Source organism: Aotus nancymaae, unplaced genomic scaffold (assembly GCF_030222135.1).
Source record: "Aotus nancymaae isolate 86718 unplaced genomic scaffold, 86718_ANA_hifiasm-v0.15.2.pri h1tg000065l, whole genome shotgun sequence".
Lineage (NCBI taxonomy): Eukaryota > Metazoa > Chordata > Mammalia > Primates > Aotidae > Aotus > Aotus nancymaae.
In genome coordinates this window covers 4,182,616-4,209,067 of record NW_026988480.1, presented here as the reverse complement: position 1 = coordinate 4,209,067, position 26,452 = coordinate 4,182,616, and the positions used below count along the sequence as shown (strand labels likewise).

The following is a 26,452-nucleotide window of genomic DNA, read 5'->3' as shown; positions in this document are numbered from 1 at the left end:
CACACACACAAACACACACACACACACGTCTGTGAGGTGATGGATGTGTCAATAATTTTGTGATAATTTTACATATATATGTATATCAACATAAAGTTGTACACCTTCCATATATATACCATTTCTATTTGTCAATTACACCTCCAATAAAGCTGAAACAAAACACAAGAAAAAAAAAAAAAGAAAATCACTTTCCCAATAGGTACTTGGTACAGTGGATATTTATTTTTTGGTTAAGGAAACGGAAGGAAACTGGCAAAAAAAAGTACATATTTAATTTAACAAGTGATTACAGATCACTTATTGGGTGCAGTGTGTTACGAGGTCAAATGGAAAACTCTAAAATAAATAAAATTTTGTCTCTGAATTCAAACAAAACACTTGCAAAGCCCTAGGTAACTGCCCAGCCAGAGACGCTCATTCATTCCTCCATGACCCTGAGCATGAGCTGCGGGGCCCTAACGCTGAACCATAAACCCACAGACAATCCCCATCCTGCAAGAGTCCCTAAAATGCCCTCTTTCCCATGCCACTGCTACAAGAAAAGACCATCAATAATGTGTTCATTGATACAAACACTGCTCAAAGCTATCTCCATGACAACATTTACCCTCCTCCGCTCTCCAAGAAGTGATTAAGAAACAGCAGGTGCCGATGAGAAAGACACTGACACCCCTGGGAAGCGGGTGCTGGTGACAATGGAGAGGACCCGGTTGGGCCCGGGCAGCCCCATCCCTCCAGAACCCCACAGCCAGGTGTGCAGCCTAATAACTACTGCGAGCTCTGATTCTTTCAGATCCTGGGTAAAAACCTTCATCTCAATGAAGAGCTCCATGAAACAAAAAGGGAGAACATCACCACACACCTGCAGACACCACAGTCCACTGAGAACCCTCAGCATAGGAAACAGACCTCTTAAAAATGTGACCACAGGCTCCTGACCACATCCTGTGTATCTGTCATGAGCATGAGGCCACACTGTGCGCCGCGCCGCCCATGGTGTCCTCCAGTCCTCTTGTGGTCTGCGGATGGGGAGCCGGTCCCTGGGTTTCCATGAGGCAGGGGAGCTGGGGTCCACTCTCACTTCATTTGACCTGACTCACTTTCCCTCTACTCCCCACCAAGAGGCTGTCTCTACCCAGTAAACAGATACAAATCAGTTGTCAAAGAACACAAAAAAATTACACAAATGCTACTAATCCTCTGTTAGTAGCATCTCTGTGATCCTCTGTTCTTTTAGTCCAATAACTGGTGACAGGTTTGGAGCATCTAATTAGAGAGGTGAAATGGAGTGGCCGGCCCAAGGGCTCCACAGCTTTTCCCCAACACAAAGAATAATCCTACCTGGCCATGGCAGAAGCCAGCACGCGGTGCGCTCACAGAGGAGTATATTAATTGCAGCCAAGTAAACAACTGAGTGCCCGAATCTCCACCTCGTATGTCAAATGGATTTCCACAATCTGCTGGCCAATCCTCCACGATGTGGGTCTTTGCACCCATGCCCCACCCTGAGAAGGCAGCTCTGCCTGGCGAGTCCTCCTCATGTGAAAGCTGCCATAACATCTTCAGCAGTCGAGGGTGGGAGTGGACCATCAACAACCCACCTGCCCAGATTTAAATTGCGAGGAGGCAAAAATCTGCCCCCAAACACTGTAAGGACATGAAAATAAAAGCCAGTCCCCACAGACACGGGTTATCAGACGTGCTTAAGTTACTTGCAAGGAACAGTTAGCCTCTCAACCTAGAGGAGACCTCGACACCATCCATTCCCAGGGCTGGAACCTGCACGCAGGACAGTGGGCTTCCACATGAAAGCGGGAAGTTTGAGGGCTGCCAGGAGCTCCGGGTTTGGCTGCTGCTTTGCTCTCTGGAGCTGCCTCCATTAGTGTCAGGTAAACACAGCTTTCTAAGGAAGACGTGACTTGCCGGCATTAAAAAAACCTGGACATACGCAAGCTCGACCCTGTGAGGACATGGGTCCAAGAGCAGGAACTCATCTTATGACGTTTCCTGCAGGGTTTGACGCTCTGCGTGGCCCTTCCCAGGCTCATGTGAAATGCAGCTTGACTGACTACTTTTCCACTATAAACTTCTCTGGAGCACATCTCTGCACAGCACGGTGTGAGGCGCACCATTTTTGCTACTTTGCACCACGCCCTTTAACTTGCTGCTGGCTGACATTTTCAAATGCCAGACTCCAAACAGCCAGCCAGTCCTTTCAAGCCCCTTTGATGCTACTGGAGAACTCACCCAGAGAGAGGCCACCCTTGGGAAAACGGCGGTGCCCGACAATGGACAGAGAGGCCAAGCCACTGCCTAATCCCTGTGGGTTTTCCTTACACGCTCACCAGATCGCAACCCACCTCTCACCTCCCGAGGACAAGGGATTAATGATTCTCTAATTGGGTGTTACAGGCGCATCCTTCCACAAGACCTCAGTAGGTCACTGTGCCGCTGGGCCATGGGGAAGTGGAAGAGACCACCTGGTCACTCACACATTCTCACCACTTCCTGGGCCTGGCCTCCCCTCCTCACCACCTCCGATGGAGCAGCCCCACCCTGATCTGCAGCTTTGCCTATTGATTAGGGATTGGGCATGATCTCCTACAGCAGCACTTTGTGCAGTGATGGCACTCGGAGCCGCCTGCCTGGGACGGAAGCCTAGTACCACTGCTCACTGCCTCTCTGACCTGGGTGGCGCTGACTGCATCCCCTGTGCCTCAGTTTTCTTACTGGTGAGGGCAGAATGAGAGCGCCCATCTCACAGGGTGGATAGAGTTTTATGTAAAGTAACATTTGCAAGGCACTAAGCACAATGCCAGACACAGGCACAAGGTCAGGGCTTGCTAAATAAACGAGTTAATTTGTTCCCACCTCTTCTATTTTGGATTATACATAGTAAGGCATTCGCCCAGCTCAGGGCAGAGGATCACCTGTCTGTATGTTGCCAAATGCCATCCTGGTCTCAGCAAATACCAAGATACTAGACTCTTTCAAAGCTGCACCTTTGAAGCAATGCAGAATGGAGTTTCTCCGATTGTACAAAGAATAAAACTAAGACAATTAGACCCTCTCAGAATGTCAAACAAAAAGTCAGGTGCATGAGGAAGGTGACGAGGGCTAGGGCTCTCCTGGCCTCAGGGATGACCCCATAGACTGCCATTTGCATTGACTACACAGACCTCAAGAGAATCGCAGTCACTCTCCCTCTCTCTCTGCCTTTCTTTCTCTCTCGCATCATCTATGTTCAGGTTAAATCCCAGGTTCAATGGAAGGATAAAAGGCAGTCATAAAATAGACTGATTACCGGAAAATCAAGAGAGCATGGGTGGAGGGGGTTGTGAAAGCAGACCCTTCAGGTTTCTCTCCCATTCCTCTTCAACATCATTATTACCTCTAACTTCTTTACCTCTGTTCCCCCAAATGTCTTTTAAGTGCTCATAAGGTAAAGTTAAAAGCTTTTTTATTTTTTGCATTTGTTGTGGTCTCTGCTTTTAAACTTAACAAGTGAGTAGAATTATTATACTTCTTTTAAAATAATATTTTCCAAATGTGTACAGACTTCAAAAAATTTTTTGGTTGAGTCAGTGATTTCATTGAGAAAAAAGCTGGTTTTCCTTTGTAGGTGGTGTTTTTCAAATCTTAGCAGAGTCCTAGATGAAAAACGGACAGCCTGTGCCAATACCCGCCCTAGTGCAGAGGGGCCACTGCCCCTCAGAAAGCAGGAGACAGCAAAAGGCTGCTTGGGGAACACACAGTTAGGACGTGGATATCAGAGAGGCCAGGTCCTACTTCCATCAGACCCTGGCCGATTAATGAATTACCTTTCTATAATTGAGAGGACTTCTATGTACATTACAAGCCAGCTGTCCTACCAGATCCTCAGACCCCGTTCAGCGTGGAAATGGACTGAAAAATACTCTGTGATGAGGCTGCCAAGGGCTGTTCTTGAGCTGCTGACACAAATCATTCCTACAGTTCCGCTGTCCATGGCCACCACACCAGTGAGACCTTGGGCTCATTCTTAGGACCCCGTGCTCATCAAGTATCCCTGATATGTAGCAGAGCCAGTGGCGTGCATGATAGCAGGGGATTGCAAACTTTAACACGCAATCTGAACCTTCAGGGCTTGCTGAAACACAAGTTGCGGGGCTCCTCCCAAGCGTTTCTGCTCAGAAGGTCTTGGGAGGAGCTGGGAATTTACATTTCTAACAAGTTCTCAAGTGAGGCCATTGCTGCTGGTCTGGAACCCCACTTTGAGAATTGCTAGACTCCAAGTATCCAAGACATGCACACTTAGTACGTGTACATGGTTTAATAGGTCACTCGGTGCCAAGTTTACTAATCACTTTAAGGTAGCTGTAGCTACTTCCCCACACAATGTTAAAACAAATTAAATTTGCATGAACTGTCAAATCTTAAACTGGTCCAGAGTGACCTGGTTTCTTGTGGGGGAACCACGCCCACTGTGTGGACCTCAGCTCTGGACGAGGCAGACTCTGGTGCAAGAGTCAAGCCCTGGGAGAGAGTCCAGTCTGACAGCTTAATACAGGTCCTCTAACCAGCGGTCCCCAACCGCCATGCCACAGACCAGGACGGGACAGCGGTCTGTTAGAAGCCAGGTCGCACAGCAGGAGGTGAGCAGTGCATGAGCAAGTGTTTCTCCCCAGCTCCACCTTCCGTCTGATCCACGGTAGCATTCGATTCTCACAGGAGTGTCGACCCTACTGTGAACTGTGCATGCTCTCCTTATGAGAACCTAATGATATATTTTTAATGTGCTTGAATCATTCCGAAGCCATCCCAGTTTGGTCTGCAGAAAAACTGTCTTCCTCAAAACCAGTCCCTGGTGCCAAAAAGCTTGGTGCCCGCTGCATTACAGGCAGTTCATGCTGCATTACAGGCAGTTCATGCCGACACGGCCCTACACAAAGGGACATGTCAGCAAACACAAAAAGAGTCAATGTGGAGACAGGTGACCTGAAGCAGCCCATAACCGGGGAAGTCTGTTGGCCAGAGAGGCAGGACCCTAGGTGTGAGGCTGAGATCTCTGCAAGGATGCAGTCCCAGGCCTGTCCACTGCCGTGAGCAGGGGCCTGCCTCGCAGATGCAAGTCAGAAGTCACATCTCCAGAAATGGAACCCATGACTAACACCAGAGCCGCAGTGAGGAGGATGGTGTCAGACCTCAGAGCGTTGGCCAAGTCCTCACACACCCAAATGCCTCCTGGGGCCAAGCAGCTGCTACTAGTCTGTGAGCGCTCTCATGATGTGCATTTAGGGAGGGACAGGGGTTGTTGCTAACTGGAGAGGGAATGCATTCTGTAAAGGCATTCACATTTCAAACCTGTTAAAAGACAACGCCGGTTGTGTGCAGTGGCTCATGCCTGTAATCCCAGCATTTTGGGAGGCCGAGGCAGGTGGACCACTTGAGGTCAGAAGTTCGAGATCAGCTTGGCCAACATGGTGAAACTCCATCTCTACTAAAAATACAAAAATTAGCTGGACGTGGTGATGCCTGCCTATAGTCCCAGCTACTTCGGAGACTGAGGCAGGAGAATCACTTGAACCTGGGAGGCAGAGGTCACAGTGAGCCGAGATCATGCCACTGCACTCCAGCCTGGGTGACAGAGCAATGGTCTGTCAAGAAAAAAAAAAAGACAATGCTGGTTGTGTCCTTTGACATGGAGAGAGGTGGTATACAGAGTCTGGGAACTTGGGAAAACTGCCAGTTTCCCTGCCTACTCTATCAGAGTGACGGAGTCTCACTCTGTCACCCAGGCCGGAGTGCAGTGGTGCAATCTTGGCTCACTGCAACCTCTGCCTCCTGGGTTCAAGTAATTCTGATGCCTCAGCCTCCCAAGTAGCTGGGACTACAAGCAAGCACCACCATGCCCGGGTAAATTTTTTTTTGCTTTTAGTGGAGACAGTGATTCACCATGTTGGCCAGGCTGGTCTCGAACTCCTGACCTCAAGTGACCCACCTGCCTCAGCCTCCCAAAGTGCTGGAATTATAGGCATGAGCCACTGTACCCAGCCAAAATATCTTTTCTTGGGCCTCAATTAAAGTGATGGGATGGTGGCCTCAGTCCAGAGCTGTGTGGGATGCTGGTAATACCAGCCTTAAGGCAGGCCAGAACGTTTCCCCTATGAACAGTCCAGACCACCAATTCTCATGTCTTCATCTGTAAACAGAGACTTCAACTTCTATTTATGTTTCTAAATTCAAGGGAAGTTAAAAATAAAAATAAAAAAATTAATAAAACACTGATTTTCCAAATGGGATTATCAGCATCCAATTACTAACATGCTTCCTTTGTGGGAATATTTCATGTCAGGAAATAACCCGGTTAAGGGGCTGACTGTAAATTACAAACTCCTTGCTTATTCTATGAAAAGGTGGCATGTTCTTTATGAAACACACTTTTTAAGAGAGAAACCACAATGACAAAAAAATGAGTAGACCTATTTTAAGCAAGAGTCAGGAATTTAACTGCAGCCCACTCTTATATTAGTAAAGAGCACAACATAAAACCAATTTCCAAAGCAGGAGCTGCTGCATCCACAATAGTTGACCCACTGGAGGCAGCTATGACTCACTGATCCCTCGGGAAACCATGAGAGGGGATTATAATTCACTTAGGGAAGGTAACATTATTTTAATACTCCATCTCTAGGCTGCATCTATTCTTAATCGCTACATTACAAAACTACATGGTGGCAACTGCTACTTTACAAGGGAAATAAACAGTTTGAAAGCATTTTTTAAATAATTTTTTTACTTTTAGAATGGGCATTCTATTCTTTCCTCATGCATTTGTAAAACTGGATCCATGGACTGCATAATTAAGACATGATCCACAATGCCATTTTCTAAACAACATATGTATCTAGAAATTGGAATACAATATAAGAATGGCGGCTGGGCGCGGTGGCTCAAGCCTGTAATCCCAGCACTTTGGGAGGCCGAGGCGGGTGGATCACGAGGTCAAGAGATCGAGACCATCCTGATCAACATAGTGAAACCCCGTCTCTACTAAAAATACAAAAAATTAGCTGGGCATAGTGGCATGTGCCTGTAATCCCAGCTACTCAGGAGGCTGAGGCAGGAGAATTGCCTGAACCCAGGAGGCAGAGGTTGCGGTGAGCCGAGATCGTGCCATTGCACTCCGGCCTGGGTAACAAGAGCGAAACTCCATCTCAAAAAAAAAAAAGAATGGTGAGTAAACCTTAATATACTCACTGATAAAATTTCATGCATATTCTAAAGTGGTTTGTAAAACTATAATAATGTGACTCATTTCTTAAGTTACAAAGTTGCATAGGAAAAGTGCACTTTGGCCTACCACTACTCTATAAAACAAAGAAACAACCCGTCACTCCAGTGTGTGTGAACCCTGGGGGGAAAGCCACAAGAGACAGTGGCTTCTGGTGGCTTCTGGTGGAGCAGGCACCTCCCACCTTGATCCACTGTAGACAGTGAACTGCTCCTGGCCCTCCTGCTGTGACCACAGCCACAGGACCAGCACTGAGGAGCAACCTCCTGTTCTAGCCCTGTGGCGCCACACTGAAGAGCAGATTGGCCTCACCTGGTGCAGGTGAAGTACTGTATCCCATGATTCAACAGTTCCAGTCCTAGGTGTATTCCAAGGCCTCAAACTATGCTCCCCAAATTTTTATTCCCTTACCTCATAAAATACTTTTGAAAAATGTATGCACCCCTTTGCCTTAAACTGTCACCTAGAATTTTCATTATAAACTGGTTAATTTAATAAAGTAACAAAATAGTTGCAAAGGATTAGGCAATTTCAACTATAATCTAAATACTGGTATTTTAAAATAAAATGCTTGCATAATTCTTTAAAATAAGAATAAAAACACCCAGAGTGATTTAATTTTCACCATTATCCATTAAAATTACTCGAGCAAACTGCTTCATAAGAATAAAACATTTTATATCATTTATTTTTTTCTTGAGACAGAGTTTTGCTCTAGTCACCCAGGCTGGAGTGCAATGGCATGATCTTAGCGCACTGCAACCTCTGTCTCCTGGGTTCAAGAAATTCTCCTGCCTCAGCCTCCCAAGTAGCTGGGATTACAGGTATATGCCACTGTGCTCTGCTATTTTTTTTTTTTTTTTTGCATTTTTAGTAGATAAGGGGTTTCACCATTTTGGCCAGGCTGGTGTCATACTTCTGACCTCAAGTGATCCACCTGCCTCAGCCTCCCAAGGTGCTGGGACTACAGGCATAAACCACCATGCCCAGACCATTTTATATCGCTTCTTATTCTCTCTTTTCTTATAAATGCTGCTTCCTTTCACTGCCGCATCAGAATTATACAAATATATATTCATGCTTGAAAGTTTCTGTAATTAATCATTCTATCATACTTCTCTACAGTAAAAATATGTATAAACATTTACAGCTAACTTTTTTCTGTGACTTTGTTAGAATTTTTTATTATACATTGCGTTATCACTAGAAACATCAGTAAGAATAGCACAAAACTATTCAAACAATAAAATTATGGTATATTTTTATCAATGACAAACATGAGACGTGCAAATCTATTGGTCATAAACTCGAAATGCTATGATGGAGGAGGTTTTGCCAATGTTTCAGTCACACCTTTTGTGAGTGAAGTGGCGTGGGACACTCAGCCACGGGCAGATCAGTCCTGAGGCGAGTGCACATGGGAACTGAGGGTCTCAAATTCAAGCCCTTACATTGGAAATCCGTGATTGGGTTTATTCCTTCATCTACACCTGAAATATTTTCACTTTAGAAAGTTGACTGCCAGTGGTACACACACCTCCACAGGTGCTGCGAGTAGGTGTGGGAGTGGTTAATTCAAGAGACTGCCCTCCTGGCTGGGCCCCTTCAGAGCTGAGGATGCCTGTAGCACACTGTGGCTGCTGTCCCACCCAGGGGCGTAGGTCATCACTGCGCCTGCCCTCCTTTTTGAGCCTGCTTCCTCATAGGAGGGAGCCCTGGAGCCCCAGCTCTCCTAAGCATCTGGCGAGTCATCATGGCTGGGCCAGTTAGTGTAAGCCCGCCCCAGGTGGGCAGGCTATGCTCCAGTTCAGGCTGCTCTAAGTGGACACTAGGCCCAGTTTATATCCATGACGTCCCTGGGGTCAGACCTGATGAGGGAGAAAATGCAACACATCAACATCTGCCTTTCCGATCTCCCCGCTATGCTCGCTACAGCACTGGGCTCTCACCTCCCATTGAGCACGCTCCTCTTCTCCAGCCCGCTGGGCAGGACCACGGTGACATCCACGGTGCTGTCCCTCAGTGCCTCCTTCATGCGGGCCAGGTTCTGCTGTGACCCGAGGGCCCCGTCGTGGGAGGGCTTCTGGTCACCATGCACCTGCAGAGTGGCAGCCTTTCCGGGAGGCGGGGGAGCACGGGCCTTCATCTTCCTCCTTAAAACCACAACACAGAGGCTTGGAGTGAGCGGTAGTGTTCCACCTGCCTCAGAATAATTCATTCTTACATATTCTCAGGTCTCCCTTCAGGAGCGCCTTCCAAGTGCCACGGCCTTTGTAAAATCAGTGTCCCCCAAACAAGTACAAACTAATAAACTGAACAACACTCAGGAAGGGTTATTAAAAGGAAGCATTCCTGGGAAGAAACACCTTAAAAATGTGCTCGCTGTCGGGGAGGTGCACAAGCCTGTTTTTCATGGGCCCTGGTCAAGGGGAGGGTGGGTGCAGCGGGGTTTGGCCCGACCCTTTAGGAATTGTTACAGGGATGACACATCACACGAACTAATGATCACAATGAATCAGGTGGGCTCGCTGACACGTGCAACACTCTATTAAATCCTGCCCCAGCTCCAAATCTATGGCCAGTTCTGAGGATATGGAGTCCTGTGTTGTGCTAAATTAGCCAGCAAGTCGATCACACCACCCAGCACCTGTCCACATGGCCACCGTGGACGGACACGGCTGTTTGGCAGGGAAAGGATGCGAGTGATGGTAAAGGGATAACAAACACATGACCCCTTCACTTATTTCAGTCTTTGCTTCCAATGCTCTATTCACCTTGTGGAGGATTTCTAAACACCTGATGAGTCACCCACGCTGGGGAACATTTTCTTTTACCATTTATTTTAGGTTCAGAGGTCCATGTGCAGGTTTGCTATACAGGTAAATTGCATGTCACCAGGGTTTGGTGTACAGATTATTCCACCACCCAGGTAGTGAGCACAGTACCCAACAGGTAGTTTTTCAATCCTTACCCTCCTCCCACCTTCCACCCTCAAGTAGGTCCTGGTTCTGATGAACATTTGTAGAAATTCTTGTTTCCTCAAGATTAGCCAGGGAAGGCAACTGACCTTGTTTTATATAGGTACCTTATTTTACATATAGAATACATGTATATGTGTGTATATATAGGTATGTACATACTTCTACATAAGAACCTTACTTCATATAGGCCCTGGAATTTTACTGTCATGGTAGCAGGTCAAATACTCAATACTTAACATTCATTAGGACCTCTGCTAATAATAACCTTAGTAAGTTTACCTTGTTGAGAGATCTGTGGCTCACCCAAAGGCATCCAATTATCCAGTATCTGCACAGAGATGGAACTCAGGCCTGACTGACTCCAAAGGGCTTGCTCCCAAGGCCTCCCTCCCTATCTGGCCATACTCTAGTTAGAGGGTCTGCAGAGAGGCAGCATGAGCCTCAGCCCACTTTCACCTCTGCTCAGAGTGGTCTTCCAAAGGCACTGGCATGAGGGATCAGAGACACAGGAATTCCTTTTCTGGAGATTTACTCTAAACAATCCACAAGACAGCATTGTGGGAGGCTCAAAGTTGGTCATCACAACATAAATTCTAATGGCAAACAACCCGACCATACATTAACACATCAAACAAATAATCTAACCATACATCAATAAAAGATGCCAATACTAGGCAAACGTACCTTAAAAGTATATTGTTTTATGTGAAAAATGCTCAATACAGACTTTTTTAAGTAACAATTTTCGGAATATTATTTGTTTAGGAAAATTCTATTTTTAAATAGAGGCCTAAATTAATTATAACAATGGATCATAAAGCAGTTTAGAAAGATAAAGAATCGGCAAAAATGGCCTTGGGTGATGAGCACTATGACATATGTTTTGCTGTTTTTACTTCTATGCATTTCCTAATTTTTCTATAGTATCACTTGTATATGTATTACTTATAAAATGAAAGAGGTCATTTAAAATGACAGCAAAAGTGATTAGATGATGGTACGTTCACATCACTGGTTAATATAAAATTATTCGTGTTCACACCATTAAAATAACATTCAGGGACCAGGCGCGGTGGCTCACGCCTGTAATCTCAGCACTTTGGGAGGCCAAGGTGTCCAGATTGCCTGACTCAGAAGTTCAAGACCAGCCTGGCCAACAAGATGAAATCCCGTCTCTACTAAAAATACAAAAAATTAGCCAGACGTGGTGGCAGACGCCTGTAATCCCACCTACTCAGGAGCCTGAGGCAGGAGAGTAGCTTGAACCTGGGAGGCAGAGGTTGCAGTGAGCTGAGATAGTGCCACTGCACCCAGCCTGGGCAATAAGAGTGAAACTCTGTCTCAAAAAAATAATAATAATAACATTCAGATCTCATCCTTTGCTATAAGTAGGTATAAATTATTTTTCTTATTAAAAGGCTTACACTTAAAATATTTATAATTTTTATGTTATATCCTTATCCATTATATACTTCTTCCAATTAATAGAAATAAAAATAAAATAGTCAACATGTATGGCACTATGGTAAGAACTAAATGTTTATTCTTCACTATGCCACTCTAAGGAGGTCTTATTGATACTCCTGTTCTATAGCTGAAAGTGTGAGCACACCTTCCCAATGTCGCAGAGAGGTAAAACTGACAAACTCATTTTTGGTTTCAAAGCCTGAAATATTAACCACTACATTATTCAGTCATTATTACAAAGAACAGATTCCATACCATTTCAGAGATGGAAAAAATCAAGACAAGGAGAAACAGGTTATATACAGATTCTTTCATTAACTACCCTTTGGTTCAGGGCTAGCAGTGCAGGCTCTGAGCCATTAGCATTACCACCCAAAGGTGCTTTCAGGAAAAAAAAAATGTGTTTTTCATTTTTAGGAAATGTGTATCTTTTCCAGTTTAGCTTGCTTGGACTCCTTCAGAACTCACTTCAAACAGGAAGCAGCGTTTATTCATTCAGCAGGCACCACACTGGGAGTGAGAGGCAGGAGAGGCTTCAATTGCCCTGCATTTATCCCCAGCAAATAATCTGTCTTCAGCTACCCAGAGCCTCTCTTGTAACAGAATTTCATCTACCCTCCCTCCCCAGCTTCAGTGCCACCACCCTAGTCCAAGCCCTCATCTCTGCGGCACACACGAAGGTGGAGTCACGTGAATCACTTACGTTACACACACCACCCTTCCTCCACAGTGATGAGAGCAGCCGGGGAGGACTGCTGTCTTCTCAGGCCTGACTTTGCTGTGGGCATGCACTGCTTAAACGCCTGGCAGGGCCCACTGGCTGTGGCCTAAGCTGCAAGCAGCAGGCTGCAAGGGCCTCAGGGAGGTTTGTTTGCCCAGCAGAGTGCTGCGTGCACTAGTGTGTGCATGCATGTGTGTGTGCCTGTGTGTGCACGTGTACACATTAAAGTTAGCCAACATTTAAAAAATTAGAGTATGTCACACTAACAAAATGAATTTTTGGCTGCTTTTGGGAAAATAAGATTTGATGAAGCCTGGACACCTTCACAATAAAAAAGAGCTGTGTGTTTCCATCTGGACCTCTTGATGGCTGGACCTGTTGGCTCAGTGACATCACACATCCGTGCCCTGTAGGGCTATAAACTCACACCCAAACTGCTAGAGAGTCTGAAGATCTCCACCAGCCCTAGATGTGAACCATTCTTCAATGTCCTCCGCTCTTCTGGCAACTGGCCTACAGCTCCAGTTTCCAGGAAACCAACCAATCCCCCAGCAGCCTTTGCCTCACTGTATTCTCTGCCTCACTTGCTCTGCTCTCAAAGACATAGCTCAAAACAATGTCATCAGAGAACCCATTTCTGGGTGCTCCAGGACTGGGCACACACATAGCTGAGATCACTGATATCTACACTGGCTGCACTGTGGCTGGAAGCACTTGGGGAGCTTAAAACATGTCCAGGTCCTTTCACAGACCAGTTAAATCTGAATATCAATTCAATTATTATTTAACGACTCTAGAAAGCAGCAGGGCTACTTGTATTTTCAACATGTAGCATAATGTGGTTCATATTTGTGGGTACAGTCATCTACCACATAATGTTTCAGTCAATGAGGACCACATATACGAAGGTTGTCCCATAAGACTGTAATACCTTTTCAATACCTTTTCTATGGTTAGGTATGTTGAGATACTCAAATGCTTACTACTGTGTTACAGTTGCCCACGGTGTTCAGCACAGTAACACGCTACACAGGTGTGCAGCCCAGGAGCAATAGGCTATAGCAGACAGCTAGGCACACCTAGTAGGCTATACCATGCAGATTTGTGTTGGGTACACTCTGTGATGTTTACGCAATGATGAAATTCCTTAAGGATGCATTATTCAGAGTGCACTCCCATCATTACACTATGCATGACTGTACTTAAAAATGCTTATTGATAATGATGATATCGACACAGCTGAAAATTACACATAGTTCCTGCTTACAAGAAACTCTGTGGACTTATAAAAACCTGAGATAGAAATGAAAGAGAGAATTGCAGAATAAGAAATGCTTCAAACAAGCCAAGCTTTCTGAGGGAGAAAAAATCTGCATAGGCTGTAGTAGTGGGGTGTCCACCCTACCTGCCTTGGAGGAGGCCTTCAACCATCTTAAAGATGAGCAGAAATTTGAGATATGAGAAAAAGAGACAAAGCCGGGGCAGGAGGAGAAGTCCCCAAAGGGAAAAAGGAAAAAAAATGCTACTGCACATCACAGGAGAAGATGCTAAGACAGCATGCCCAGGTAGGGACACCTGCCAGACAGCACACCAGGGTGTTTGAGTTTTTTATTTTATTTTGTTATTTTTTTTTTCTTTTTTTGAGATGGAGTTGTAGGTTGGAGTACAATGGCGCAATCTTGGCTCACCATAACCTCCACCTCCCAGGTTCAAGAGATTCTTCTGCCTTAGCCTCCCAAGTAGCTAGGATTATAGGCATGTGCCACCACGCCTGGCTAATTTTGCATTTTTTGTAGAGACAGGGTTTCCCCATGTTGGTTAGGCTGGTCTAGAACTCCTGACCTCAAGTGATCCACCCGCCTGGGCCTCTCAAAGTGCTGGGATTACAGGTGTGAGCCACTGCACCCAGCCTCTTTTTTTATCCTATATATAAGAGCATTGTACCTATAGTGGATGCGTTCCTCCTCTTACTTTTGGGAAAGTCCTACTGTCTATGATGTAACTGTACTTTCACTACTTCACTTTTTTTAATAAACTTGCTTTTACTTTGCACTGTGGACTCACCCTAAATTCATTCTCCAGCTAACACAGTCACAGCATGAAACAGAAAATGCCCGGCTTCCTCTGTCTGTGAGTGATTCAGCCTGGGAAAAAACAGCTGATATTTACGCAAGGACTCCTGTGTATCTGTACTCGGTTGTGAAAAGCCATTAGCTTACCAAGCAGGGGACGCCCTTCTCAAACATCTGTGCAGACGTCATGTGGTTGAGTCTGAGACTCAGGGACACGTGGCAGTTTCAAAAGAGCAGGGCTTCTGCGCAAGTCTAAGGAGGCCATCAGAGCTGGGACCTCGCCTGGCTCCTGCGGTGGGCACACCCATGGCAGGTGCTCCTGGTTGGCAGAGTGCACAGGCTGGGTAATCCAGCTTTCCTTCCTCTCACCCCCTCCAGCAGGAGGCAGGGCAAGTCCTCGGGACTCAGCAGGGAACGAATCACAGCGCACACAACTCAAGCTCCCTTTGATCCCTCCAGGCTGAAAAAGCTGTGTGGACCCTGTCAGGAACTGTTTTTTAAGTGAAAAAATATGTATATGAAAACATTTGTGGCATTTCAAAGGTCATCAACCATAGCTCCAAATGATTTTAGCTTAAAATCATCACACATTTACTAAGTTTAAGGATGACACTTGTTAATTCCCACATCAGCTGGAAGCTCCCAGCTGGGTTTTTACTCTGAGGCTCTTCAACATGCAGCAGAAGGCTCAAAATCCCCTCACTGAAAGTCAGAGGATCTTAGGTGGCATGGCGCAGTGAATGCGAATCACAGGTGTGGGGCCCGGGTAGCTGAATTAAAACCTAAGTCTATAGGTGACAGCCACTGACCAACCGGGCTGGTCAGGCCTGAGGTAGACACGGCCCGCACACTGAAAGGGAGAATTCATGCATCTTTGTACTTTCCCAGACCCTGAGTTCAAAAGCACTATGCTTTATGTTTCTTCCCTCTTTCCAATTGAAAACGTCATCTCTGGACACGAAGGTATAACAATTTCTTACTGTCCAAGAACAGCGGACAGGGAAATCCGCAGTGATGCTGAAGCCAGCTCACCTGAATGGCATGCCTATGCCATGGGTGCCTGTTTACCACGTTGGCTACTCTGGCTGGCTGCTGGAAAACCGCATGAGCTTAAGGGAATTTCAGAGAGAAACCAGGCACACCCGACTCTCCTGGCTAAGTGAGTCTGTTTATGCTGCAGGCAGAAGGGAGGTGCCATTCTCTCTCCATGATATTATTCAGCAATATTTGCTTCATCCTGTTTACAAGCTGTACATAAGCTGCGTCTGGTCTGTGTCTGGCTATTTATTAGCAGCCTCAGCTGAAGATTTAAATATCAAGAGAACAGGAACTATGACTTTCTTGTTCATCACTGGTAAGTGAAGTGCTGGGCCCAGAGGAGCTCGGTCACCACTGCGTGAGCGCGTGAGTGCATGAGAGTGTGAGTGCGTGTGAGTGTATGAGTGCATGTGAGTGTGTGTGTGCATGTGTGCGTGTGAGTGCGTGATTGTGTGCGTGATTGCGTGTGACAGTATGTGTGAGAGTGCAAGTGTGAGTGCGTGTGTGCATGAGAGTACGTGAGCGTGTGAGCGTGTGCGTGTATGAGCGTGTGAGCATATGCGTGTGCGAGTGCGTGAGAGCGAATGCGTGTGCGAGTGTGTGAGAGCAAGTGCATGTGCGACGTCAGTGTGAGTGCGTGAATGCGTGAGTGCATGAGTGCAAGTGTGTGAGTGCGTGTGAGTGCGTGTGAGTGCAAGTGCCTTTGAGATTGTGTGTGCGTGATTGTGCGTGTCAGTGCATGTGTGTACATGAGTGCGAGTGCGAGTTAGTGCATGTGTGCGTGTGTGTGCATCAGTGTGCATGTGTGAGTGCGAGTGTGTGAGTGCGTGAACGTAAGTGCGAGAGCGTATGAGTACGAGTGCGTGAGCGTGAGTGCGTGAGCATGAGAGTGAGTGCGACAGTGTGTGTGAGTACGAGTGCGTGAGAGGGTGAGTGCGTGTGTGTGAGTGCATGAGCGTGAGTGTGCGAGTGCGTGATTGAGTGAATGCGAGTGTGACTGAGTGTGAGTGCATGAGTGAGTGCGTGTGAGTGCGTGATTGAATGTGTGTGTGACTGAGTGATTGTGTAAGTGAGTGCGTAAGTGCATGAGTGAGTGAGTAAGCTAGCTGGGATTCAACTGCCAAGTCAGTCCCCACCTTTCTAGCAATAATAAAAGGTCGGAAAGATGTCCAAAAATACAAATGCCCAGAAGACAGCTGAGTACTACTGCAGCCGGCAGAACTGGATGCCAAAGAGGGGAATGAGGAATCCTCACATCCTGCACCAGTTCTCACATCCCTGAGTCCAACACTAACCTCATTTAAACCCTCATTTTATAAACATGCCATGATCCAGCCACCATGCCACGCTGTGTATGTTCAATACCTCCAGCAACTTCGTATGACAAGCGTATTCCCCTCGTTTTACAGACAGAGTGGCTGAGGACCCGACCAGTTAAGTAACCTTCTCACAATCACACAGCTGGAAAAGATTGGAATTCCAGCCCAGGTATTTCCAAGCCTAGGACACCACCTACCAATTTTGCACCACTGCCTCCATCCTTAAATTCTTTTTAAAAACAAAAGACCCCAGGATTGGCCGGGCACCATGGCTCACGCCTGTAATCCCAGCACTTTGGGAGGCCAAGGTGGGTGGATCATGAGGTCAAGAGATCGAGACCATCCTAGCCCACATGGTGAAACCCCATCTCTACTAAAAATACAAAAATTAGCTGGGCATGGTGGTGTGTGCCTATAATCCCAGCTGCTCGGAATTGCTTGAACCCGGGAGGTGGAGGTTGCAGTGAGTTGAGATTGTGCCATAGCACTCCAGCCTGGGCGACAGAATGAGACTCTGTCTCAAAAAAAAAAAAAAAAAAAAAGACCCCAGGGTTCCTGGCAGACTGATGTTAGGATGTTTGGACCCCTTGACACATACTAGAACACTGGTGCCCTGCGGAACTGGCTGACGAGAGGGGTCAGGTTAGAGAATACTCGTTGGTGAAGGTTTCCAGCACATAATCATAGAAAAGCCCCCTTTACTCTGATGTGGGGTCTGGACAAGCCTTATTTGCAAATTGAGTTGGGCCTCCAAGAACTTCCTTCGGTGTTCAAGGTTCCATGAGACTCAGATGGACCGATGGGGACTATGTTAAACTGCCTCAGGGTACAGAGGAAGAGCTAGAGTCACGGGGAGATGGAAGGACGTGCCCAAGCATGACAGGAGGTAGGTGGCAGAGCTGGGACGGGCCCCAGGTCAGTCTCAGGCATCCCTGGATGCTTTTAGGGTCAGGTATTTCTTTGACTATCTGATGAAGTCCTTGGACCTTCCTCTAGACATGATGCACACCAGCCTGCATGCCACCAGCCAGGAGCACCTGCTATGGGTGTACCCAGTAGGAGCCGGGCAAGGTCCCAGCTCTGATGGCCTCCTTAGACTTCTGCAGAAGCCCTGCTCTTTATAAACTGCCACATGCCCCTAAGTCTCAGACTCCTAAGCCTCCCCCTTGCACATAATTTCTGCAAACCACCCTGATGACCAGGGTCTCCAGGTTAAGAATCCATGTAATACCTTCTCTTGGCGCTTGGCACCTCCCAAGCTCAGGGCAATGTTCCTGCAAAGACAAGGATTCCTTCTAATAGAGGAGAAGAGCTATCAGGAAAGTCCTATCCATTCTTTCCCTACTGTGTTGGCCCTGGCAAAAAAAAAAAAAAAAAAAAATATATATATATATATATATATCTATCTATATAAAGCCAGAAAAAAACAGTCAACAGAAGATCCAGATAAGTAAGGCCTGAAATGTGTGTCTATGGAACAATCATACTGCAGCCTGCAGGAGAATTGCAGCATAAAAACAATAAATATCACACTGGTGCAATAAGCCAGGGAGAAACGACTTTACTCATCAAAATGCCACATTTCAGGGCACACAGAGACACTGTCTGTTGGGAGTCGGCCCCAGGACACCGTCCACAGCTACACACTATCTGCCGGGTCCTGGTTATATGCTCTAGAGCTGGAAAGACATCAGGTCAAATTCAGCCATAATGTGGCCAGGCTGTGCACCTCCCCCAGACAAGCTCCTGTAATCTGTATGCCTCAGTTTCCTCAAGAGCTGAACAGAGAGAGATTTCAGCTTTTATCAGATGAGTCTATGTGAGGATTAAATGAGACGATTCCTGTAAAGTTCCTGGTGTGGCACCAGGACATAGGCGGCACTCAATGACTGTGGTAATTACAATTATTTTTACTATTATCACCTTACTTACTCTTTCAGATTTTTTTTTTTTTAAAAAAGAAGCAAGCTTCTAGTCTCTGCGAGGGTAGGTAGAAGCTAGCTCCTCAAAATGCCTAATAAAAGCTAATGTATGAAGCAAATGCATTCAAAACTGACTAAGAAATCCTACACAACAGAATTTCACAGTTTTGACTTGGGGGTGGGGAAAGCTTTCAGTAATTCAACATAAAAAGATTAGCTTTCTAGATAGGATTCTCTAAGACATAATAACAAAACATATCCATAACACTCACCAAACTAAACTCCAGGGCCTGCAGATACGGGAACGATGATATCTCACTACACATCAAGTAAATATTCAAAGAGGAACATTTGAGAGCCGGGTCCCACAGCTATTACTCAACTCCCAGCAAGTGAAGAAAGAGCCTGTCGGTGAGGATCACTTAACTATCAGCAAATACTCCATGCTCATGCTGAGCAGAGCAACCCCTGCTCCAAGTATCAGATAAAAACAAGAGTTACTGCATTGTTCAATATTATAGAAAAAGGATATCTCCTTCCCCCACCAAAAAAAAAAAAAAGGCAGTGCCAGTCTACTGAGGTTTAAACATTCTTAGCAAATAAAATGGAGTAGATCAGAGAAAACTTACTGAGTCCCAAACCACCGGGCGATGCTTGCATGCATCCCAAGCTGTTCCCTGCCCTCGCCTGGAGTGGGCTTGCTTTGCCCACTAAAAGAAGAGCAAGGGGCTTTCTACCACACAGCCAAGGCCATTGCGGGAGCTAACGGACAGAAACTGCTCCTTGGGCTTCCCTGGAGGAGGAGTGCAGAGGGAAGCAGTGCTCTGAGAACTAACAGAGGCATCTGATCCAATCCAGCTAGTGACTTATTCATAAATGTGCCATCCGATGCAGCTTTTCCTGAGCAAGCCTGCGGTGCCGGCGCCTGCACTCCCAGCAGCGGAAATCTCAAATCATTTTGCAGAAAGACAGTGAGTGAATTGTCTTGGTTCGCTTGTTCAGAAACCCTCCAAGCCTAGAAAATGAGAATGAGCCCACAGGAGTCATGAGGAAGGGCAGAGCTCGCCTTTCATCAGGGTGCCTGGCAGCAACCTTGCTTTCCTTTCCCAAGGTGCATTCGTCCACCACCTTCCGGGAGTTTTCCAAGACAGGCGGCCCAGGTGATCCCTTCAGGAGAAAGCCTCCTTATTCTAGGAGAGACAAGTCAGCTCTGTACCTTAGCTGACCAACCTCAGCATTTGCTGAATTTGTATAAAGCGATTCTTCTTGCCACCTCCCGGGCATGATTTAGTACATTCTTTTCCTAAAGGAGCTTTGATTTTTTCCTTCTCTTCTCCCCCAAAATTATGCAACCAGAAGCTCGTTGCTTTCTTGCAGCCAGTCTCTATGTGACAGAGTGGGTTTTCAAGCCTGAAACCATATTTGGTTTCTACCAAACAGCACTGTCCTGGGACTACAAGGACACGGCCAAACTGCTCCCCGTGTGCAGATGGATCACCCTGAACCTGACGGGCTCTCACTCCTGTCCATGCAAGGGCCTGAAGGTCCCAAGAAGGACACAGCAGGTTTGGGATGGAGGGACCTGGCCATGCCTCCAGATCACACCCTCATCTTCGGTCCCTGCTGTCTTACCTGTGCAGGCTGCAGTATCACCTAAATTTAACCATGTCCCTGTCTGGCAGCCCTCAGGGTTCTGGTTGACCTTCCTCCCCCACCAGGGAGGAAGCATGGCCAGGCCAGCACATCCTTGAGAAGCAAGGAGTGTACCCCTGGCTACCCCCATCAGACACACACCTCCCCCAGGCTTCGCTCCTATGGGGACACCACACCTGCAGCACGCTGCCACCGCCTGAGACTGCACTAGTCTGCTGGTTTCTAGGCCTAACGACACCCAACAAAGAGCCTTCTGGGGCAACGCCGCCTCTCTTGCCTCTCTGTTTCAGTCACGGCTTCATTAACTGCCAAGCCTTCTACCTCATTGTCATCTCCGTCTCCTCTTCCTCCCGAGGCCAAAGGACTGCCAGGTTGATTCCATTTCTGCAAGGCTCAAACCCAGCCCCCCTCTCCCCGTCTCCTGCTGCAATGCTGCTCCTTTCCCTACACGTAGGATTCTATCTGACTTGCTACTGACCCCTTCCCACTGCCCCTGCTCCACTGTTGCTCAGGGCATTGCCTTCTCTTCCCCAGACTCTTACAGTTTCAATTATCCTGAAACTCTTAAGGAATCTCCTACATCACCTGGCTCCCCTTCTCAAGTACTATTTCCATACACTGAAGATGAATCTTCCTCAAGGACGGCTCCATCTGGCCATTCTTCCTAACGCAAACACTCCAGTGGTCCCACTGCTCACTGCGTCAAGCCCAAACTCCTCTGTCTGATCACCCACACTGCAATTACTTGAACCCTGGTGTTTCTGCATTCAGGGCACACGAGGCAGGTCCCCTGCCATCCTGTCTTCCTCAACCCTCACAGCCTTCAGTGAGTGAATGAATGGAGTGAAGTCATGGTAGAGGAAGTCACACCAGATTTGCCTCTAGAAGTGTCCCATAACGGGGGCGGAAGTCAAAGGGGTAATTTGGGAGAGAGAATCTTAGGGAAGTAATTGGGAGAGGGGTTAATACACCTGAGTTCAAATCTCAGCACCACCGCTAACTAGTGAGTAATCTGAAACAATGTATTTAAGTTCCTTGATTTCCTCATCTGTATAATGGGATAACTACATCTTCTCCATAGGATTAGGCAAAAATTAAGTTACTTCATTCTTGCAAAACCCCTGCCACAGTGCCTGGGATCTAAGCCTTCAGTTAGCATAACTATTGTAACCCAGCATGGAATCGAACCATTCTGTTTTTACTAATTTGCTCTAGTGCAGAGGAAACCCCAGTGTGCTTCCCTTCCCCTTCTAACATGCTAAGGAGAAGATAAGAGATCAGCAAAAAGAAGTGTCGCCATGGCCAGCAGGTCTGTCCCTTAAGAACATCACAGGGGCCTCCTCCCCTCACCTGGTGCCTCTCCATCCTCTGCCAAACCAAGCAGGGGGTCCTGGGGAGCCATATGCAGGGCAGGGGCAAGGTCCACAGATGCAGGGCAGGGCAGAGTCCTGGGGAGCCAGATGCAGGGCAGGGGCAAGGTCCACAGATGCAGGGCAGGGCAGGGTCCTGGGGAGCCATATGCAGGGCAGGGTCCTGCAAGGTCCACAGATGCAGGGCAGGGCAGAGTCCTGGGGAGCCATATGCAGGGCAGGGTCCTGGAAGGTCCACAGATGCAGGGCAGGGCAGGGTCCTGGGGAGCCATATGCAGGGCAGGGGCAAGGTCCACAGATGCAGGGCAGGGCAGGGTCCTGGGGAGCCATATGCAGGGCAGGGTCCTGCAAGGTCCACAGATGCAGGGCAGGGCAGGGTCCTGGGGAGCCATACGCAGGGCAAGGTCCACAGATGGGGAGCTACAGAACTGCAGGCTTGACGCTGCCTGGGAGCACTGTGGTGAGAGTCTCTGGATCGGGAAAGTACAGGAGCTCATAACAAATGTCTGTGTCCTAAGGAGCACCAGAGGGGGGCCGGCCAGGGCTGTCCGCAACAGCATGTGACAGAGAGGTCTGAAGGTGGCGCATGGAAGCAGGTGGCTGCTGCAGGGCTCAGGGTACCCAAGAGGACTTAGAAGGAGTCTGAACCAGAGGGCTGTGTGCAGGGTGGGCTGAGGCAGGAGAGGCTGTGGGCTCGCAGGGCAGAAGCGAAGGGTGGGACCCCCACACACCCACAGATAAACCCCACAAGAGCACGTGGCAGCAGACCTGCAGAACTGCAGCACCAGAAGGCCTGCTGACCACCAGCAAAGAGCAGCTCCCGCCCCTCATCCCCATCCAGTCATGGAAGCAGCACCCCAGGAGAGCGGAGCTGAGCCTGACAGCAGCCGTCCAGGCCTGGGCTCCTGCCAGGGTCAGATCTGAGTCGGTGGAGGGTGGGAAGTGGGGAGCTCCAGCCAGATGTGGGATTGACACTGTCATTCAGACGAGGCTGAAGTTCTTAACCTCAGAGAAATGGGACCCTTCTGGTAGACGATGCAGAGCTGAGCACTATGGGCTGCCCAGACACCTTCCAGGATAGAGAATGGGGAGAGAATGACTATAATCTGTTGAGTCTAATCCATTCCATAAACTGCTACACATTGTCACCTTTGGGACATTTGCGCACATGTCAATGTCAATGTCATCATTATTTTCTTAGTCAAAAATGGAAGTTCCCCCCTCGCCCCTGCAAAAAAGAGAAAGGAAGAAGAAAATAATAAAAATATAAAAGCACAGAACCACCACACAAGCTCAGTCTCTTCCTATTGCCTTTTCTGGAGGACCATGAGAGGAGGGCAGAGCTAAGAGTTCCCAGGACCCATCTGGCTGTGCACTCCGGAAGGGGTGGAATGGAGCCACGCTGATGACCTAGAAAGCAGGGCCATGGAGAAGCCCCCACCAGTGTACCCCTACACCGAGCGTTGGGCAGCAGGAGGGTGTTCTTATTTTCTTAAGAAAGAACAAACCAATATTTTTATGACTTTCTCCTGAACACTTACTCAGTTTCTTCCTGGGCTGTTTGGCCATGAACATCCACATCTCATGGAAAGTACCAGAGGCGTTATGTGTGAGTTTACTGATAGAGGCATTAAATCGTAGATAATTAAATCGCAAAAAAGTGACCAGGAATAAATTTGACCACACATAACCAAGAAAATGACAAACAGTCCACATGAGGTGTAAGAGAAAATAAATACAAACAGCCACTAAGCTCTTGAATATGTCAGAATGAATTTTTACAAATGTTAATTTTAAAAAATTATTTAATGGCTTCATCATGTATTTGGGGCATAACAGGCATCTAATTATGTATAGTGACAGAAAACACCTTGGTTTTCCATGAGCATGTGCAGAGACAGGCTGGCCAAATCAGCGCTGCCTTCAGCTCACAAGACTCATGGCAAAACCGACCGTTTTCTTCTGGATTCACTCACAAAACCGACCATGTTCTTCTGGATTTACTCACAGAACCAGCAAGGGGCAAGAAAAGTCAACAGAACAGAAACACCAAACCTAGAAGGCAAGAAGATATTAAGGATGGTGATTTGCTGTCACCAAGCCACATGAAATGTGTTTTCCTTCAGTAGGAAAATAAAGGAGCAGCGCTGTATTGAGTTCCTTCCAGCAAAGTGTGGAAAAGAGAATCCAACTGAGTGGAAATCCTAAGACAAAAACTGCAGAGCGAGATGTGAGACAGGGGGCCGTGCGCTCTGAAAGGCATCTCTGCTGCTACTGATAAGCCCCATTCATTTCTATATACTTTTGTCAATAACTGAAAAGCGGTGAAATCCGACTAGCCCGCTCTCCACACAGCCCGTAACTGATTGGAACTCAACAGAGCTGTGAGAATTTCTCAGGAAAACGAACCCAACTCCCTTTACTTGGGGCCACGGACTCACATGACACCAGCATTCAGAGAAACGAGTGTGTACACGATAGGCACACACCGACGTCTAACGGAGAGAGCCTGATGCCTGATTTCCAGGACTTGTGTTTGACTACTTCATTGCAATCCCACTAACAAACTTGTGCGTATTTGCTATTAAAACAACCAGACTATGTTATTTATTACCTCAAATATAAGTAGAAGTTCCACTGCTTAAAATAAATGGCAACAGCATTTTACTTAGGATGATATCATTCTGAGATATCATTCTGAAAAATACTTTCCAGTAAAAAAAGCAGAAAACAGAGAGACACGAAAATATGCAGAAATAGAGGCCCAGAGCTAGCCTGTTTTGACACTGGCGTTTTCTGAGCTAAGGGCTAAGTGTTGGGTGCCTTTAATTCTCTGTTGAAAATATGACACTTGATCACCTCATCATGAACTGTTTCTCAAAATAGAGACTGGGCCTCCCAGAGGATCCCTGGGCTGGTGAAACCTGAGCTGAGTGGCTCCGACAGGCGCTGCTGAAGCAGCCGTGTGGCCTCTGGGCACTCCTCGTCCACTGTCAGACCTGCGGCCACCCACCCTTGGGCATAGCCCTGCCTGGGAAGGCAAGACCTGGCATCGGGCTTGCCCATTTCCCAAACGCCACCAGCATCATGAGTTCTGAAAACACCGAGTGCAGTGACTCACACCTATAATCCCAGCACTCTGGGAGGCCTAGGCGGGCAAATCACTTGAGCGTAGGAGTTCGAGACCAGCCTGGGCAACACAGTGAAACCCTGTCTCTATGAAAAATACAAAAACTAGCTGGGCGTGGTGGTGTGTGTGTAGCCCCAGATACTTGGGTGGCTGAGGTGGAAGAATTGTTTAAGCCCAGTAGGTGGAGGCTGAAGTGAGCAGAGATGGCACCACTGCACTTTAGTGTGGGTGCCAGATCAAGGCCCTGTCTCAGAAAAAAAGAAAAAAAGAAGAGAAGAGGAGGGGAGAGGGGAGGGGGGGGGAGGGGGAGAGGGAAAAGGATAAAAGAAAAGAAAGTTTGGAGGCCGGGCGTGGTGGCTCACGCCTATAATCCCAGCACTTTGGAAGGCCGAGGCGGGTGGATCACTTGAGGTCAGGAGATCGAGACCATCCTGGTCAACATGCTGAAACCCTGTCTACTAAAAATACAAAAAATTAGCTGGGCATGGTGGCGCGTGCCTGTAATCCCAGCTACTCAGGATCCTGAGGCAGGAGAATTGCCTGAACCCAGGAGGCGGAGGTTGCGGTGAGCCGAGATAGCGCCATTGCACTCCAGCCTGGGTAACAAGAGCGAAACTCCGTCTCAAAAAAAAAAAAGAAAGTTTGGAACACAGAACCCTGACTGCAAGGCCACTGGTAAAGAGCAGGCTGGACTAGACCAGCACATGCTGTGGCACATGCCATCGAGTTTACTGATTGATCTGGGGCCTCCTGGACCTCAGTTACCTTTGGAAAGAGAGAGACAGAGAGAAAGAGCATGAAAGGAGGTGAGGGAGGAAAGAGAAGGGAGGGAGAAAAGGATGGAAGAAGAAAGAGAAGACTTTATCTCTGAGGCTATTCCACTCTAAAAGCTCTGTCCCCTCTCCAACCTGTCACTGTGGCTCCTGAGGTTCAGCCTGCAGACCTCACAACGCTCCTGCCCGTTGCTATGATGCCTCCAGCCTCTGCCTGGCATTTCCTCCTCCATTAATCTGCACTTGCAGTCTCCACCATGCTCTGAAGTCAAGCAGCCCAACCTGTTGACAGCCCATGAAGAAACACAACATCTTCGTATGTATCCTAAGACCACAATTCTCCAAGTTAACTCCTCTCAGTTTTCTATCGCACTCCCCAGATTTGGAGAATGGGCAATTCCCTGCTGTCTCCAGGCTTTCCTGATTGGATTGAGGGAATCAGGTGTTCGGTCTGCTGTGTTGTGACACGTGACACGGCAGGGATCTGAAGGGACTGTGATGTGGATAAGCAAGTCCAGCCGCCCTGTACTTCTTCCTACGGCCAAGAACTTCTTGGGCCCTTCCTTTAGCACCTGGTCCCCTTGAACAACCAGATACAAAACCGTGGTGGGAGTTTTTATTGCAGAACTTTTATATCCACAACTTTTACTGCAAGTATGTGATTTCCAGAGAGGAATCATATCACCTCAGCCTAAAAGCAAGCACCAGAGACAGAGCCACAGACATCCCT

At 47.4% G+C, this 26,452-nt stretch overlaps 1 protein-coding gene across 8 annotated transcripts in view; it reads right to left on the bottom strand.

Annotated features, from left to right (window-relative positions):
• Window positions 1-26,452, bottom strand: part of COBL (cordon-bleu WH2 repeat protein) — a 289,353-nt gene that overhangs the window by 181,469 nt on the left and 81,432 nt on the right. For all 8 annotated transcript variants that reach the window (XM_064366666.1, XM_064366668.1, XM_064366671.1 and 5 more), the window contains exon 2: window positions 9,226-9,429. In XM_064366666.1, the coding sequence (XP_064222736.1) occupies window positions 9,226-9,429 (204 nt within the window). The remainder of the gene's footprint in view (window positions 1-9,225; window positions 9,430-26,452) is intronic.